The sequence below is a fragment of the Odocoileus virginianus genome, chromosome 10 (genome assembly GCF_023699985.2).
Source record: "Odocoileus virginianus isolate 20LAN1187 ecotype Illinois chromosome 10, Ovbor_1.2, whole genome shotgun sequence".
Taxonomy (NCBI): Eukaryota; Metazoa; Chordata; class Mammalia; order Artiodactyla; family Cervidae; genus Odocoileus; species Odocoileus virginianus.
Window position 1 is genome coordinate 51,190,467 of NC_069683.1, and position 19,297 is coordinate 51,209,763.

The 19,297-nt window shown below is 49.7% G+C and overlaps 1 protein-coding gene across 3 annotated transcripts in view; it reads right to left on the reverse strand.

Moving 5' to 3' along the window:
- The window catches only part of ZBTB16 (zinc finger and BTB domain containing 16), a 199,755-nt gene that overhangs the window by 102,042 nt on the left and 78,416 nt on the right, over nucleotides 1-19,297 (reverse strand). For all 3 annotated transcript variants that reach the window (XM_070473559.1, XM_020872802.2, XM_020872806.2), the window contains exon 3: nucleotides 1,657-1,754. In XM_070473559.1, the coding sequence (XP_070329660.1) occupies nucleotides 1,657-1,754 (98 nt within the window). The remainder of the gene's footprint in view (nucleotides 1-1,656; nucleotides 1,755-19,297) is intronic.

Genomic DNA, 19,297 nt, shown 5'->3' on the forward strand with positions numbered 1-19,297 from the left:
GCCAAGAAGCAGGGAACAAATGAAACTAAAGACCGGGAGAGGGTGGCCAACCTGTGGGCAGACAGCTCACGGGACCCCTCACTAAATCCTGAACAACCTGCAAAGAGAAGGGGAGCAAGAAGACAGCAGGTGCAAGTTACAAAAACAAAACCCAGAGAGCGCACAGGTACCCAGCTTGATGCCAAGCTCAGGAAGGCCTGGACTCAGGACTTCCGGCCAACGTGGGGCAGGAGGGGGATGAGGATGGTGCCCTGGGGCCAGGTGTTGGGGAGGGGAGGCCCCAGGGGAAGGAGGAGAGGAACACAAAGCTGTGGGGACAGGGTGGACACAGACACACCCAGCTGCCTGGCGTGGCCCAGTTCCTGAATCTGGAAGCGGGAAGAATGGGAAGGAGTTGGAGCACTTGATGCAGGGCCACGAAGGCCAGCGAGAGGGACAGCATCCCACACATGGCAGAGGCACCGGGGCTGGCAGGAAGGCAGCGCGAGCGGAGGCACGTAAAGCTACCAGCAGCACGACCAAGGCGATGCAGACAGTGAGGACAGACCACGGACGTTCAGACTGTCCTCCAGGAGCACGGCGACGGCAACACTCCAGGGCGACAGCTTCAGAACTGAGGCAAAGCGGGGAAGGTGGAAGCAACCCACATCTATTAAACACCAACTGTAGGTTAAGAAGGGTATGATGCCTTCATCAGACATCTGGTACCGAACTGATAGGAGTTGGCAACACCTGGCCCTTTATACAGAAACTGGGGTTCAGAAGACAAACCTGCCCGAGGTCACAGAGATGGGGATCTGGCCAACCCCAAAGTCCAGACTCACTTCACGAACACTGAACTGCCGGCTGCCGGGAGGGCCCCGTGAGGGAGGCAACGTGGAAAAGGACAGAGATGCTGAGTGCGGACAAGGTGGGAAAGAGTGAGACCAGACGAGAAGAGAGTCGATCTTCTCCCCTAAAACGTGACTCCAGAGTCGAAAGGCTTCAAATTAGAGGGAAAAGAGCACTGGCCCCAGCAGGGAAGTGTGGCGGCCTCTCCCACTGAACCCAGGCAGTCCCTTTGGCCTCAAGGCAGCAGCCTTGGACCTACCGTATCCGCCCCTCCACCGAGAACGCCAGGGCACGCTGCCTGCCTGCTTCTCCTCCCTTCACGCCTCGTGGGGCAGAGAAGCTTTGCCCAAACACGAGCAAAAAACACCCGCAGCCGCAGAGTCAACCCCACCAGAATTGGATTAAAATTAACTTGCAAAAGACAGCACGCTGTAACTAGCTTTGTGTTCCAACCTTTCTATATCTATTTAATTAAAGGCTCCTGTATAATGTGAACCCAATAGTCAGATTCATTAGACAGCGAGAACCTAATTCCACAACTGTTCTGCTAATGAAACTGCAGTCTACTTGGGAAGCTGGCTCACACAGGGCACTGGGTACCCACGATGCCCCAGGAAGCCCAGGAGGGCAGAGGATGGACCCATCCAGACGGTCATGTGGTCAGGATGGGCTTCTCGCTCCAGGAGCCTGGAGGGAGCATCCACGGGACAGGGCAGACCAAGGCCCGCCGGCGATGGGGACATTCGCGCTCTGGGTGGGGGAAAGGCAGGCAGGCAGGAGGTGGGCGTCCGTGCTCAGGGGGGCGGTCAGGGCACCCGCGCCTACCTGAATGAGCCAGTAAGTGCATTCTCAGTCGCAGACTGTCCAGGAACCGCTTTCCGCAGAGCTCACACCCGTACGTCTTCATCCCGCTGTGCAGTTTCCTGCAGGAAAGGAAAAGACAGGTTGCTGCCGCTCTGCTTGCACAGAAAGCAGGCCCACCCTCACCGGGGGAATTTGCAGCCACCCTCCAGTAGGTGGACAGGAGGAAGGGGGAGACAGAGGGCGCGGGAGCTGGAGGTGGGCCCTGACACATCCGCAATCCCACAGGTGGCCCAGAGCCCCGTTACCCGTGGATGGCTGCCAAGGTAGCAACTATACCTGGTTCTGTCCAAGGCCTAGAAGGATAGGGCGTGCCCTAGCGCTTCACCCCGTGGCACAGAGACCAAGGGAAAAAGTCAGGTTCAATTGTGGAGGGAAGAAGGAGGAAGCCCCAGGACAGCGAGACAGACACAACCTTCACAGTCGAACAAGCATAGGTCACACACGCAGGCCGAGGTCCCTCTCCTTGGTTCACTCACAGCACGGCCCACTTGAACTGCCCTGTGAGAGCCCCCGGCTCCCCCAGGAGACCACCGACCCCAGAGGGCCGCCCTGCACCTTCTCTCTCCTTCACAACCCAGCGCCCACCCAGCGATGGGCACAGAGCAGTCTTAGTGAACCGAGGCCTTCGGGGACATCAGATGCTCCCCTGAGAGTATCCAGGTGTTCTGAGACCCGCCGTCACTCTTCAACACACAAAACCTCCCCAAAGGCCCAGCTTCCGATGTGCTTTCCCTCTGCTTCCCACCAGAGGTTGAACCCGGATGGGAAGAAAGGCTTGAAGAAACCAGATAACGTCATTCTATAAATGGAAGGTGGGAGCCGGCGGTGCTGGCTTTCCAAAGTACTCTCACGCACGTTATCTCATTTGACCACCACTGCCATGCTGTGAGGTGGGCCAGCCACCCATGATCATCACCCCAGCACACCAGGAAGACAGGGGCCCTGGTAACCACTGTTCACAGGCCCAGCCTCTGATCCTGGTCCTTGCCCACCAGACCCCACCGCTCAGGCAGGAGCCAGTGATGGAGCTGGTGAGAGGCAGGGAGGCAGGTGGCTGGCGGGGCAGGTCTACAGAGTCGGTTGCGGGCTGGCACAGGGGCCATCTGGCCCGGAACTCCACCTTTCCTCCCACCCACACTCCTGTTCTCAGGCTTCTCTGGGCCTCCGCCGGATACAGAATCCACCCCCGCCTTGCCTGCAGCCTCCCCAGGGGCCTCAGCCCCGAGGAACCGGGCAGGTACTGCAGCCAGAGGTAGGAGCCGAGGGCAGTGGGGCAGCAGGCAGGCACTCTTAGGCGAACCACCCATCACAGTTGGGAGGCTGATATGTTAGGCCCACAGTCAAAGGTTGGAGGGCTGCTGGTACAGGATACTAGATAAACGCAGGTGGGGAGGAGGAGGATTGTACATTCCAGTCAGCGGTGCCCAGATCATGACACTTGGGCCAGCCACCCACAACCAGCACCTTCCAAGTCCCATGAGAACCCAGAGTGGGCCCCGGGGTGAGTATGAGCCCAGGCTGGTGGCCTGAAGACCGTATCTGGGGTCCAGTGTGGGCAGCTCCTGTCGGCGATCACGCCCAGGCCCCTTCGCAGAACTCTTTCTCAATCACAGTTGTGTTTGCTTGCTTTCCCTTTAACCGCGTGCCAAAGCCAACACATGATTTCTCAATCACAAGTACACACACACCCTCATCTGTGACACGGTCGTGCACCCCACCCCCATGCTATCTGATTTGTGGCCGGGGCCGATCCATCCCAATTGAGAAATAGTAACAGTACAGAACATTTCTACCAAACATTCTCAACTCTAAATATATTTCACAATGCTGGGCACGGGAACATGTCTTAATAGCATTCTGGGCAAAGCGGGTTTTAAAATATGCACCCAGGCGTGTGTGTGTGTGTGTGTGTGTGTGTGCACCCATGCGTGTGTACACGTGGTAGCTGACTGTGCCTGTCACTTGCCCAGGCAGGACAGGGGTTTACTTTCCCAAGAGCTGTTCTGTGAAGCAGCTAAAGGTGCACAGGTGGTCCCACAGGGGACTGGTACACATGCTCATGGTCTGGTCAGCCTGGGTTCTAGTCTCCTTTATCTCCACCTTTGTCTGCACTAATGCCTCCCTAGCTTCCAGGAGTGCCCACCTCTGGGGTGGCTGTCAGGAAGAGGAGAACACCCTTTCAGGTTGGCTTTCACAAAGGACACTGGAGTGTCCCAGCCTTGGGTTTCAGCAGCCACCACCAGGAAAGCATGCCCAACCCCCCGCCTTGGGCTTCTGTTTCTTCCCCCGGCAGGTTCCAGATCAAGTCTCTCACCCCCACAACCACTTTCAGGGTTACCCCATCGCCTTTTTTGGTGCCAATGGATTTGCCCGGCCACTGGCGTCAGCAGCTTTCTTGGCCAACAGGAGCTGCGTGGTGTGTAGGGCGATGCACTCTTGCCCTCTACTACAGGGGGAGCAGGATGAGGGGAAGGCCGGCAGGGGAGCAGCCAGAAGACCTGGGCTCTGGTCCTAACTTGGTCACTAACTTGCCTTACGTACAACCTTGCTAAGTCCTGCTGTCACAATCTCTCTGCAGTTTTTTTTCACCCGTAAAGTGATGGATGATGTCTAGTGAAAGTCGCTTGGTTGTGTCCACTCTTTGCAACCCCACGGACTGTAGCCCACCAGGCTCCTCTGTCCATGGAATTCTTCAGGCAAGAATACCAGAGCGCGTTGCCATTCCCTTCTCTAGGATATTTTCCCAACCCAGGGATTGAACCCAGCTTTCCCGCATTGCAGGCAGATTCTTTACCATCTGAATTTCATGGAATCAAAATTTTATTATTCAAAAGTCTTACCCATGTCCTTTTACCCAGCCTCCAAGGGATTCCTCCGAGGGGTATTATTACCTCTCTGGTCAGGAAAATCCCCGGAGGAGGGAATGGCAACCCACTCCAGTATTCCCGCCTGGAGAATCCCATGGACAGAGGAACCTGATGGGCTACAGTCCACAGGGTCACCAAGAGCCGGATATGACTGAGCGAGCGTGCACACACATTATCTCTCTGAGCCATATTCCATTTGTGTGATGTCTCACAACACCTAGGTGGTCAGGCTGGGACAACCCAAGCAAAAATCTGACACCCGTTCCCAGAAATCTATTCATTTTAAATCCTAATCCAGATGACCTAAGTTCCCTCCTTTACCCGCTTGCAGTCTATCTTTCAGTGGAAGAAACGTCCAGAACTCACGAGCAGCCTTTCTATGGAACCACTTTGCTGCCATGCACTTTGCAGCCTCCAGAGACACGGGTGTCCTCTCCTGCCCAAGCCTCGGGGTAAGGAAACTGCCCTGCTCCTGCGCCACTAACTCAGCGCCCCCACACAGGTGCCGAGGGTGGCATCCAAGCGATCCCAGGCGGAGTTCAAGGACTGAGGTCCTGCCTCACTGGCGGAGAGACTAGGACAAAAGCATACAAAGTCCAGAAGAGAGAAGGAGGCACCTCACAGGCCCGGAGCTCAGCGCAGCCCAGAGCCGGTTTGCCCATCTCCTTCGTTACCGTTTAGCTGCCAGGAGATGGCTACAACGAGGCAGTGAGCTCTCCTAATCCAAAGAAAAGGGAAAAGGCAGAGAAGAATCTGAGTGTATTCAAGGGTCACCAATAGATTCTAAATGGCACCGTCTGTGGGAATGATCAACATGGAAACAAAATCCCAACCGGTTTCTAGAGTAAAAGAACAAACTGTCAGAACTCAGGGTCTGTCTCTCTAGAGCAGTGGTCCCCAACATTTTTGGCACCAGGGACCTGTTTGTTGGAAGAGAATTTTTCCATGGACCACGGGGTGGGGTGGGGGGAACGGTGTGGGGATGATTCAAGTGCATTACAATGATCATGCACTTTATGCCTACTACTGTTACATCAGCTCCACCTCAGATCATCAGGCCTTAGATCCCAGAGGCTGGGGACCCCCGCTCTAGACCACAACCCCTATCACCTCCGTCCCTCACTGTGCCGCTGCAAAGCATTTGATGAAAATGGAAAGTTTGTCCGCCTCTTTCTTCCTAAACCACACACACCTATATTTTCCCAGCCCAGCCATGCCTTCTCACAAGGTCAAACTGCTCGTGGCCATCCGAGGTCATCAGCCTCCACTGTAACACAGGAAAGGAGGACAGCTCGGGACATCTTTGCACCTTTCTACGCCTGCTGCCTTGGTTTTCACACTCTCTTCTCAGAGAAGCAATAGCACCGAACACAGTTTTGAAAGTAACCCAGTTCGAGACGGCCCAAGCCTCTCCACACTCTAGTCGGCAGAGAGTCCAATCCCCCCATAGGCTTCGGGGCCCCACCACCCACTCTCGGGGAGCAGGTTCAGATGCTCCCCAAGCCCCGCTGCTGCCCCAGCACGTCCACACCTGACTCATCGGGTAAGCTCACTCTGAAGGCAAGAGATTTTCAATTCAGTCCAAGAAGACAAAAAAAAATTAACCTCTAACAGGTTTCTAGCTATTTTCTCAAGAGAGCTGAATCATTATGAGAAGTCAGAAGTAAGTTAAGATGAACTTTTTAACAAATAACTGGAGAGAACGACACGCTCCTCACTGATTCTCAACCACACAATTCTCGCCCAGTAAAACCAAGTCAGCAAGCTGCACGCTCATTCAAACCACTTTCATGCTGTTATGACCCTGAACGTTCATAGTCATGTGCTTTAGGCTCTAACTATGTAATGGCAGAGGCCCTGTTTCGCTTTCCTTTTACTCATAGGGCCTAGTTTAGAAGCGACTGCTCAGTGCTGCCAAAGAAATTCCAGACAGCCTCCTCTCATCTGAACACTGTGCCGAGCACAAGAGCTTCATGGGCACCTCCAACCCAGAGCTGGACCTTGATTGTGCCCCTGAAGCCACGCATGGAAGGCCAATGGTGACATCACAGTTGCACAAAGCCTGAGTTTCAGACCAACCTCACCTTGGGATGAGTCTTCATCTCCCCACTAGAACACAATAGGAGAGTAAGTGGAAGCAGGCAAAGACCGAGGCTAGAGGCCATCCTCACCCGCCCAGCCTCCAGGGACAGCGGTCCATACCAGCTTCTCCCTAAGGGGCGCCCTCTGCATCTATGCCCTGCAGGACAGGTTCAGCCCTCCGTCATCCCACACAGCCAAGGACTAAGGGGAGAATGCTAGAAGCAGGGCCAGCAGCACTGCTTGCCTGAGAGAGAGGGGTTCAAGACCCAGCACCGCCAATATTCCATTTCTTCCCAAGCTCCTCTGCCAGAGACAAATGGCAGTGAGAACAGACCAACAAGTGGGGAATTGTCTTCCAATAACCCAAGGGCTGCCCTTCGCTGTCCTCCTGGGGAGGTGAAAGTGCCTGCCCTGTGACTTTGCTGGTCACACCACAGCAGCACTGAAAACTAAGATCTGTCCTGAGGGTTAAGTGAGTGGGGGAACCACCGACTCACCTCTGTCTGAGAAAAGATGCAGTGGGGAAGCCATCCTAGAAGGGCCTTTACAAGATGATGCTTTCTTTGTTCTCACCCTACGCAATGCCATTCCCTGCTCCCACCAACACCCTAGCTTCAGCAGCTCTGACGGTCCTTCCGACTCACCCCTCTACTTGATCTGAGCTGCCCCACGTGCAGAAGTCAACCCAATGCTGATCTTTCGCCTTCTGATCCCGTGACTATCAACCTGACCTACACAGTGCTTCTAGGGGTACTCAGAAGACATGAGGACAAGACAGAAGGTTCTATGACTCAGCTCCCCACGATGGTTTCAATGATCCCTTTCTCTCAAAAGCCTGCTGCCTCCCAGGAGTCAATAATGCCCAAGGATCTCTACTGACCATGGGAAGGTGGCTCCATGCAAACCTCCTGCTCCGCTCTTGAGCAGGACCTGCCCACTGGCCCTGACTGGCAGCCGTGTCTCCCCACGTGGGCACCCTGTGAGCTGGGTCCCTTTGGGAGCTCTGACAAGGCTCTCAGTCTGCAAAGCAGCAAACGGCCCTTAAACCCAGTGGTAAGAGAACCTCCCCGGCCTCCCTCACCTCTCCAAGTGGAAACAGAACTGACAGAGGAAAAGAGTTTATGCGCTTCAGCAACAGGCTTACTCTTCTTTCCCAGACCATTAAATTCACAATGTGCCTTCAATGTCCACTTGCCTTCAATTCAAATGCCAAGAGCAGGGCCAAACAGTCAACACCATTCTGGGCTTAAATTTTAAGAAGAGATGAGTGAAAAGCGATTGGGTTACAAGGGATTTATTCCCAAAAGCAACTTCTAGGGAGACTGCAGGGTGTTTCTGCACACGGTCCAGCCTCCTGTTCTTTCTCCACATGCCTTTCTGCGGGAAAGAATATGCGGAACAGAACCGTTCCACTAGCAGCCTCCACCCTAAGCCAGGGCAGGTCATCCACAGGATACCTGGGATGCTCACGGAACGTTCTCTACTTTCTCAGGGTGACAGGGTATCTTCTCAAGGGACATCTCTCTCCTTTTTTGGCCATACCATGCAGCATGCAAGCATGCGAGATCTTAGTTCCCCAGCCATGAACTGAAACCGCCTTGGGAGTGCAAAGTCTTAACTACTGGACCACCAGGGAAGTCCCACAAGGGAACATCTTTTAATGCTGTCAATAGTGAGCGATCTATTTCAGTCACCAAGGGTCAACAGTCACATCCAGTATCCTCCTTATGTACTTTCTTGGAGTATCAAGTCCACAATTCTGGACTAAGCCATTTGTAAGGTCTTCAGATCTACAAGCTCCTGGAGGACAGGAACCAAGACCCCATTTCTCCCCCCAATCCCTCAGCACAGACGCAGGCAGCTAGAGCAGAGCCTTGAGAGGCTACAGCTCCTGAAGCAGCTGCCAAGCACCCCAAAACCCAGGGATACCAGACACTGAAAGCCAGCCCTGGAACTGCCTGGGTTCAGAGAAGAGGCCTGGCACCCCCCGGGAGAAAAAGAAAGCATAGTTCTAATCTTGGCTAGGGAGTGGGTCACGTTCATTTTCTCAAGGCATAAATAAGGGAAATTGTCCTTTTGCCCACTTTTTTTAAACGTTGAGATTAGACAGTCATTTGACAAGCTGTGAATGCTTAGCTGGTATTACCGCAAATTATCCTTCTAGCAATAGAGTTCGTTGCTCTCTGACTAGTCAATATTAATAAACATTAGCGAATGCTTTTACAACACAATTTATTTTTTAATACAGCTCTTTATGTATGCCATAAAGTAAATATACCAATAAAAGGCAAGGATTTCAAACAACAGATTAAAAAAAGCAACCAAGAACTAAAAGAGTGCTAGTTAACACCTTCTGTGCTGCTAAATGGGGGGCAGGCCGACAGCAAGCGTCCCTCTGCTGGGAATCCAGGCCTATGGGCCATGGAAGATGTAGGCCATTTGGTTGTCTCAGAGCCTTTTAAAGAGGCATGTTTTCTCAAAAGCTTAGATTAGAAGCGTGGTATTTTGACCACCAGTGATAAAGAACCCACCTGCCAGTGCAGGAGACATAATGAGACATGGGTTTGATTCCTGGGTCAGGAAGATCCCCTGAAGAAGGGAATGGCAACCCACTTCAGCGTTCTTGCCTGGAGAATTTCATGGAAAGAGGAACCTGGTGGGCCATAGTCCACAGGGTCACAAAGAGCCGGACATGACTGAGCAGCTAACACACATATTGACCAAAAAACTGGACTGGGGGTGGGGGACAGAGTGTTCACTCCAGCTCTTCCAGGAACCATCCCAACGACCTTGCTCAAAGCACTTACCCTCTCCAGATTTCACTCTGCAGCTTTGCAACAAAACAAGAATTGAGTCAGATGATTTCCTAGGCCTTTTCCAATCAGGTTTATGACATTAAAAGGCTGTGGGGTTGACAGGGGCCTGTGCTAGCCAGACTACAATCTTCTTTGTGATGAATCCATACTGGTTAACATCCCTTCAATCTCTGTCACTGAGCCCAGAACACAGGAGGGACTCAGTGCATCTTTGCTGAATGAAAAGACAAATATGAAAGGGAATTCAAGGAGAAAAAATGTAGAGGTTAAAAAACCCCACTGCCTTCTACATATGCGCACGCACACACATACACACACACCAGTAAAAAGCAGTTGTCCCTATAGATGGCCAACAGGCACATGAAAAGATGCTCAACATCAGTAACATTAGAGAAATACAAATCAAAACCACAATGAGGTATCGCCTCACAAAAAGTCAGAATGATCACCATTAAAAGGTCTACAATTAACAGATGCTGGAAGAGGTGTGGAAAAAAAGGAAATTCTCCTACACTGTTAGTGGGAATGTGAACTGGTGCAGCCAGTATGGAAAACAATATTTTGTTTTCAGAAAATTAAAAACAGAATTACCATATGATGGAGCAGTACCACTCCTGGGCATATAATCCAGAGAAAACTATAATTTGAAAAGATACATGCAACCCAATGTTCAAAGCAGCACTATTCATAATAGTCAAGACATGAAAACAACCTAAATACCTAAATGTCCATCAACAGATGAATGGATAAAGAAGATGTGATATACAGATACAGATAAAGATATACACATACACACACACAATGGAATACTACTCAGACATAAAAAAGAATGAGATAATGCCATTTGCAGCAACATGAATGGACCTAGGGATTATCATATCATACTAAGTGAAGAAAGAGGAAAACAAATACCATATGATATCAGTTGTATGTGGAATCCAAAATATGATACAAAGGAACTTTTTTATAAGACAGAAACAGACACACAGACACAGAGAACAGACCTGTGGCTGCCAAGGGGGAGGAGGCAGAGGGGTGGACCGGGAGTCTGGGATTTGCAGATGCAAACTATTATATACAGAATGGATAAATAAAAAGGTCCTACTGCATAGCGCGGAGAACAATACTCAAAACCCTATGATAAAGCATAATGAAAATGAATATGTAAAAGAATGTATGTATAACTGAATCATTTTTCTATACAGAAGTTAACACAACGTTGTAAATCAACTATATTTCAGTAAGATAAATTTTTTAAATAGAACAGTTGTCCCTGCCGTCCAAAAGAGAAGACCTCCCTGGGCTTCTTGGAAAGAAAACCATGCACTCTGCCTTGGCCCGGGATCAAGGCCAATCTGGAGCTGACTAAAGAGGGGCAGGGGCTGTCCTGAGCCTTGAAAATATGAGGAAGGACAATGTCATTCCCCACGGCATAACCACACAAAGTACAGTGCTTTCAGATAAGGCTGCCCCAGAGTGTTAAAACACAACGTCAAAAATGACAAAGGGCCATGCTAATCTCCCCGCAGCAACTGCTCAAAGAAAGATCTTCGTGGAGGCCCAGCACCAGGAGGCCCAGGCTTCTAGCTGTTATGTAACCGGCCCTTTGTTTTAAAGCACCAAGTTCTCCCAAGTCATTTATTTGAAATATCTCTATCAACAAATTTCACCAAGAACAAAAGTTTTTCATTTGGGCACCAGGCTATAGGATGATCTTATCGCACACAATCTCATACAGTCTTCTTTCAACAAGGTCTTAGCGTGCTTATCTACGAAGTTCCTGGTAGCCAAATATGATTGAAATGTTCTATTTATGCTCACTGGATTAAGGAGATGTTGCAAAACTGCACAAAAAACCTGGCAGATGTAAGCAAGGTATTACAGCCGGGCCAGTTAAGATCTGAGGGAAAGGGATCAATACACACTTTTGTGGTTTTCTTTCTTTTATTTTTTTAAATTTTTTTTTTTAAAGAAACCAGAAAAGTTGTGCTTTCAGAAAAGGGAAGAGGAAAAAGAGGAAAATGCCTTAAGATTTATAGCTTCTCGGAGCTTTTTTCCAAACCCAAAACAGGGCACCATGAGGCATGCTTGATGATGTCAGCCCAAGAGAAACAAAAATAAACCCAAAATATTCTCTCCAGATCCCAAAAGGCCCTATAAGGGAATTGAACTATGATTACGGATGAGCAGCGCTTTTTGCTCTGTCACTCCTACATGAAGCTTTCAACCAGTACAAATAGCCAATTTCTAGGAAAATCCTTTCAAAAAGCTACAGATTCCCCCTTAATCTTCCTGCTATGCCTGGGTGTGCGGAGGAAATTTCGTTCTCGTAGTTATCTAGGCTCATCCTGACATGCTCTCACATTAGCCAGGGCAGCCAAAATTCTACCGCTTTCCCATCCCACAGACCAGCCATGGATCCTCAGAGACTATTGAAAATAACTGAGGTTTATTAAGGGCCTGAGGAGAAAGTTCCTGTGGAATTAAACCCTTCTGAAAACCTTCTTAATGTATATTGCCTCATTCTTTCTGCTTTAGCACACCAAAAATTGAATTACTTTTCAATGAGGATGCTGAGCTTTGGAGCCATCATTCTGAACATCAGTCTCGAAACTCAAGATAGGGGAGTGCAGAGATGAACCTGTATGGACATCCAATCACACTGCGAAAGTCACTGTCATTTTAATGAGGGAAAAAGGCAAAACCCCAATAGATAGCCACTTCTCTGCTAGTTCTTTTTTTCTTCTAGAAAAGTGAAAAAAAAATCTAGTACACGGAGATTTAATAATAATACGGCTAGTGCGTTTATAAATGACATCCGAGTCCGAGAGGGTTTGCTGAGGACCATCTCAGCCACCTCGTGTCTGGAGAAGGGAGCACAGGGCCCTTTCTGTACATGAGGACACTGTGAGTCACTGATCTTCCCTGTAAAGCAGGCAGAAGTCTCCAGATCGCTCACCTCCTGATCCACATTCACATTTTCCCACCTGGGAGAATACGCACTCCATGCGTAACGTCCCCTCACGGCCCTAAAGGCACCAGAAAACAACCAACAAGAGAGGAGACGTTGAGAGCATGCTCAGGACTCAGCGAATACGAATCAGGAAGGAAATGGAGCCACTGAGTGGTGAGTCCAATGATGACACCCAGCGCCCACGGCTGGCTGGCTCTTGAAGGGACTTCATCACCTCCTACCGGGAAGGCCTCAGGAACACTTGGCAGCCTCACCCCTGACGGCTGTTTCATATCGGTTAAGCACCTTCTGGGTGCCCTGTTCTGGGAAAGTTAGGACTGCCATGGAGCCAAAGTCCGTCTGGGTAGGTTCTCCATTGGCGTTATTCTCCATCATTGCACTCTACTGATTTCCTGCATAGCGCTTGCCACAACTGACAGGTATACACTGTGTTTTTGCTGCTATTCCTTATCTCTACTAGACTCTAAGCTCCCTGAAAGCAGAAACTATCTGCTGTAGCTTCAGAGTCTGGCGCAGTGCGTGTTACAGAGTAAGCATTCAATACATTTTTTAAATAACAGCTTTATTGAGATCATTTACATACATACCACAAAATTTACCCCTTTAAAGTATACCTGTTGATGGTTTTTAGCATATTCACAGAGCTGTGCAACTATCACCATTATTTCCATTCCCAAAACATTTCCATCACCCCCAAAAGAAACTCCCTACGTATTAACAGTCATTCCCTATTTGTCTGTCCCCCAGTCTCTGGCAACCACCAATCTATCTTCTCAACGGATTTGCCTATTCTGAACATTCATGAAATGGAATCATACAGGAAGCCTCTTTTGTCTGGCTTCTTTCACTTGGCATAATGTTTTCAAGGTTCATCCATTTAGTAGCATACATCAGTACTTCATTCCTTTAGGATTCCATGGGATATATATATGTGTGTGTGCATGCTCGTGACTGACTCTTTGTGACCCCATGGACTGCAGCCCACCAGGCTCCTCTGCCCATGGGATTCTCCAGGGAAGAACACTGAAGTGGGTTGCCATTTCCTTCTCCAGGGGATCTTCCTGACCCAGGGATTGAACCTGGATCTCCCGCATTGAAGGCAGATGCTTTACCACCTGAGTCACCAGGGAAGCCCTGTATGTATGTACATACATAGAGCTAATTTACACATCTAATTTATCCACTCATCAGTGGATGAACTTCTGACTGTTTCCCCCTTTAGACTATTATAAATAATGCTTCCGTTATGTCCATGTGTGTACAAGTTTTATCTATGGACATCTGCTTTCACTACCCCTGAGCATTCACCTAGGAACAGACTTGCTGGTACCTTTATGTGTAACCTTTTGAGAACCCTTCCAAGGCCAGACTCTTGCAAGGCAGCTGCACCATTTTACATTCCCATCAACAATGTATGAGGTTTCCAATTTCTCAGTACATTTTTGGGCTAAATGAATAAATGAATGAAGATTCTTTCTGCTCTAAAAGCCTGCAGGGAAGGGGATACATTTCCAAGGCTCCAGCACTAAGCTCGCATCTTCATCTGCAGACATGACATGCCACACTCGTGTTTAACAGAAACCCCAAAGAAGGCTATTTATATTTAGCTCATTCTAGAGAGAGAGAGAGAGAGAGAGAGAATCGAATGAAAAAATGAAGACAAGGAAAATAAAACCCCAGACAGCTCAAAGTGGGTTCTACCTTCGCATATGATTTCAACCCCCACCCTCCACCCCACGTCCAGACTCAATAATTTAATAACATACATGCCTTAAACAGATTTAGTTGAAAAAAATATGACCAGGATTCCAGCTCAACTGCAGCTGACTCTGATTTGGTCAGCAAGGAGAGCAGCTTTATTTGATAGCCCTGCTTATCTAAGACGGGAAGTTTGAAAATATACTTAAAATCAACACATACAAACAAAACTATCCCAGGAAAAGGCTAGGAGAGAGACCCACAGAGCTGACAACACAGGCAAGCCAAGAACAAGGTTGGCCTCTCTTCCCAAAGTGTGGGGGCTAGGGGAGAAGCTTCGAGAAGGGCTCCTCAAACTTCTTTGGCTCCCCTTGTCTCTCTTTGTAAAAGAAGGCAGCCCTATGCTTGCTGCACAGACTCCTTGCAAAGAACAAACAAAGGCTGGGACAGAGCAAGGCCCCTTGCAAGCTGCAGGTAATTAAAACAGCCTGTAAATGCCCCAGCAGAAAGCACTTCAAAGAGACAGTAATTCCAGCAATGGCCAGTCAAGACCGTGTGGTGTAAAAATTATGAGTTTTCCCAACGGGGAGCTTTGTGTGAAAAGGACAAGGGTTGGTGGCACAGGGAGGACGAGCCACATGGAGGAGGCTGACAGCAGCATCCACACCGGGTGTGCGCAGGACTGTGGGTGCGAGCGTGCATCTGGGTGTCACACACGAGGGCAAGAGAAAGGAGGGTTGTGTATGTGTACAAGAGTGCACATATATCAACACTGAGATGGTCCGAGTATGTGGCCATGAGATAAAAGGGAAAACAAAATAAAAGCAATAATGCATCCTCTCCCCATGCTGGGCCTCGTTTTCACAGGGAGGAGTACCAGGCAGCCTGCTTGCTCCTCCAGCTCCTAACCTGTAAGCCTGCCGAGCCGGGCGTGCAGGAAACGCGTAATACCCAGGACCCTGGGCACGGCCGGCAGCCACCACACAGCCGGCTCTGAGTGTGCTCGTCCTTTCCATCTCACAGACACGCACTCAGGACCGCAGACCACAAGCTATGTTATCATAAAACAGAGGATGGAGAAAAGAGATTCTTAACCATGACTCTGACCACATTCGCTCAATCTTCCGCATTACCTGCCTGGTGGCCCCGCACTCAGGAGATGCAGCGACCAGTCCGTGGCATGGAGCCAATGCACAGAACACTGGAGGGGCAGCCTCGATGCACAGGGACCCTGGCCTCACTTTTACAGTACACGGCACAGAAAACCCACACCAACACACCTCGGGGATCGCTGACCACAGCATCGCACACCTTTTTTCAAAAGCCTATCACTAGGGTATTGTTTTTCCCATATTCTCCCTACAGGATCTAATAGCCACAAAGGGATATTTCTCCTCATAGGAAAGCTAGCATCACCTCTGGGGCGCTTCCACGGTCCTTCCACTCCCAAAGCTGACGAGCATCCATTTCACGCCATCCTCTGCCTGTGCATCTACTGTGGCACCAATAGCGCTTGGGGCTGCATCGCTTGCTTGTCTGATTCTCCTACTAGACGGAAAACGACCTGAAGACAGACGCAGCCTCACGTCTCCGTAATCTCCAGCCTCACAAAGGGGCTGGATCTGTGGGGTGCTCAAAACATGTTCTGGGGAGGAGTGAGTGGGCAGAAGCGGCTTGGCCAGCCTGTGGGTAATCAATAAACAGAAGAGGGATGGGGTACATAGGGCACAGTGTGCAAAGCCTGGTACCCAACTCTTCTTAACCTGCATCAGGCAGTTGAGGGGTCACGTGGCCCACGGGAGCCCCGGAGCCCAGGGAAGGAAGGTGACAGCAAGCTGGTGCTCGCCGGGGTGGCAGGGAAACGGAGGCCGACGCAAGCCAGTGGCTTTATTTCCCCATAAACAAAATCGCACTCTGCCTCCCTCCCGGTCCCGCTCACTAACTCCTCCCTGACATCACTGGCTTTAAGCCCACACATAAAAATGTCCTTTACTATTTTTATTTAATGAGCTTTCATTTTCCTCCCCTTCTTTGTAAATGAGAAAGGAAAGTCCACCTCCTAATGGGGATGGGGGAGAGGAAGCCAAGTGGAATCTTTTTAAAATAGGCCATAACTTCACCAAAAGGCTTATCCTGGACAACACCCCCGACCCACCCCCAACCCTCTCCCAGCCCCTGCACCCCGCCAACCTCCCCCTTCTCACCACTCAAAACAAGATGCATGGATTTTGGACATTTGATTACTTTTAAGTATATATTTTCCCCTCAAATAGACTGAATACAATGGTTAGGAAATGTGACAGAAAACTATTCTGAGCCATTTATTGCCTTAATACCCACCTTTGTCCAACAGGCAGTTTTGACAACAGCGATAAATTCCAAATTTATGTCAACAGAGCATATGTTGAACACCTCATTTCTGAGCTAAAGCGGCATGCTGCCCTATAAATCACCGTTCTGTTTGAAATGAAAGTAGATTACAGGCCTGTGTTATTGAGCAGTTAGAGCTATAGTCATATAAATCAGAACTTTTAACTCTAGGCAATCCGTTGTGCAATTAACTAAAGGGTACTTTGTCATTTCAAGGCTTGTGCACAGACTTGGCAGGGCTCACAGCTACTGGGGAAGGGGGTGGGAAGGAGAAAAAGTTTTCAGACTGCAGGAAGGTTCCTGCTACAGCGTCCATCACACCACCACCATCCACGTCCCCCACCCAGCCCCCCACAACCCCCAACCACCATCACCGCAACAACCTGCCAAGACTGAATGCTGGCAAAGACAACCTTGTAATCAGTATCCGTCACGAAGACAACATCATACTGAGTATTTGTCACTAAGTCACCTCTGGAAACCGAAGTATCTTCTCATTCATTAATTAAGCATTTCCTGAGCACAAGCCACATGCATAACCTTGTGTTAGGTGCTAAGGTGATACCTGAGAGGTGATAATGTAACACAGACAATACTAAGATGATGTTGATAATGAAGAAGGATTAGGAAAATGGTATCCAAAATATATTTGAGCACTTGCTACGTGCACCATCTCATTCAACCCTCAGAACAACTCCACTGGACAAGGATATTTGCATTTCTGTTCTGCCATGAGGAAATTGAGGCACAGGAAGTAAACATCTTGTCTGAGGTTATCAAGTTGGTAGGCCGCAGAGCCTGTTACATTTCTAGTTGGCAGAGCAAACAGGTTAAAAACTCAGACTCTAGTATCAGCCCTCACTATAAATTTCAGGTTGACAACTGACTAGCTTTAAGCTGCTGTGATTCTCTAAGCCTTGGTTTTCTCATCTGCCAAGTGGGATAATGACATCTTTATCCCAGAGGACAGAAAAATGAGACTCTGCATATAAAAAGACACAACAAAGAGTTGAGGACATGTGCTAAATAAATCAGCTAGCAGAAAGCTGAAGAAGAAGAAAGATAGACCCAGCTCCTCCAGTTGGTTCATCACATAGCTGGTGAGAAAGAGACAAAGATTCCCAAGTGGAAGATGTGGTTATGAAGAGAATGCTGACAAATAATCCATGTTTCAGATGTGCAGAAGAGGAGCAGCTTAAAAGGTGAGTGGTGTGGCTAGAGATGGCTGGAGGGCATGGTGAGACTGCGCTGGTCCTTTCAGGGGCTTTGTAAGCTCTGAAGCTCTACCAACCCATGTTAGGGACTATTAGGAATGGAAAGGCCTCGGATAAGTGAGATAAGCTCCATGTGATAAGTGGCATCACATGAGCCAAGAGTTGCCAAGTCATGCTGGACCAGCCTCTGGGAGTCTGGCTGGCTATCCAGAGGGATCAGGTGAAGAAGTGAGTTGCAGGGGTTGTAGCAAGGGCTGGATTGTGCAGAGTCCTAAGACAGAGGTGGACTTTGATTTGAGCACTGCAGTTGTTGACCAGCCACCAAAACCCTCCCTGAAACAAACAATGGAGCTGACTTGGAGTGGAAGGCTTGGTGTAGGCAGGAACCACAGAAGGAGAGGGACAGAAAGAAGTACCCAAATTCTGTATGGAGAAAGAGGATATTTCCAAAGATGGTAGTTAGATCAGCCTCCCAGAACAAAACGCCAACACAACATCCCAGCTACATATGTATAAGATACTTCAGTCCCCCAAGAAGGTCCAAGAAGAGAGAGATTAGAATTAACCACCTGTCTCAATACCAGGCGCCTGGCTCCATGGAGTCCATGTTACGAAGGCAGGGAACTCAGCAGAGCCACGACTTCTGTTTTACCTGGCAGCAATGTCCATGCCATTGAACAGACCATCATCTCCTGATGGCGATGTGGAACAAGAACGTGCAATGGAGGAGCTACACCGTGCTACTTCCTCTTAGTCATCTTGGACTGGTCACCAACTCAGTGTGGCAGGAAGCAAAAATATCCAAGTCGCTGTTCTCTCTCACCAGCCCAGACAGGTTGGGAATCAATCAGGTATGGGCACAATGAAAGATACAACCAAAGCACAGGACAACACCTGCCTCCCTGAAGCTTGCCGTCGGGTTGAGAAGACAATTCACAGAAGAATGTAAGCCAGTTCTTACTCCCACGCTTAGGCGTCAGGTCCTCACTTCAACCGCCACACCCAGATTCAGAAGGAATCAACAACTCAAGCACTCCCCTGAGGATGGACTTCCTAGAAGGTAACAAGCATGTGTAGTAGGCAGAGAAGAGGAAAGGCATTTCAGATGAGGGCAAAGCAAGCCTGGGAATTGCGTGGTTCCCGAGCAAAGGGCGGCCAGCCAGAAGGCAGGTGAGGGGGAGCTGAGAGTCACGGAGCAGCATGGGAGGAGTGTAGATCAGATGCTTAAAGTCAACAAGGTGGGATTGGGAAGCAAGCACAAAGGGCATCATCGCAGGCCCCTGACACAGGGGAGGGGACTCAGGATAAGGGTGGTTCTACAGCAGAGGTCCGCTGCGCCCCGAAGCCCTCCTACCACGACACACGGCACCAAAGAACATCTGGCCTTGGAGACTGGCCAGACACTTGCTCTGCGACCTCCTGCAAAGCCGCCCCTTCGTAGACAAGTGGATTCCTCACAGGAATATCAGGGTGACGGGGACTTCTTGCCACCTACTCTGTCTTGGTCATTTGCCAAGGGGGCTCTATCTTGCTCCCCAGCTGGATGCCAGAGGGACAAGCAAAGAGTGAGCAGAAGCCACA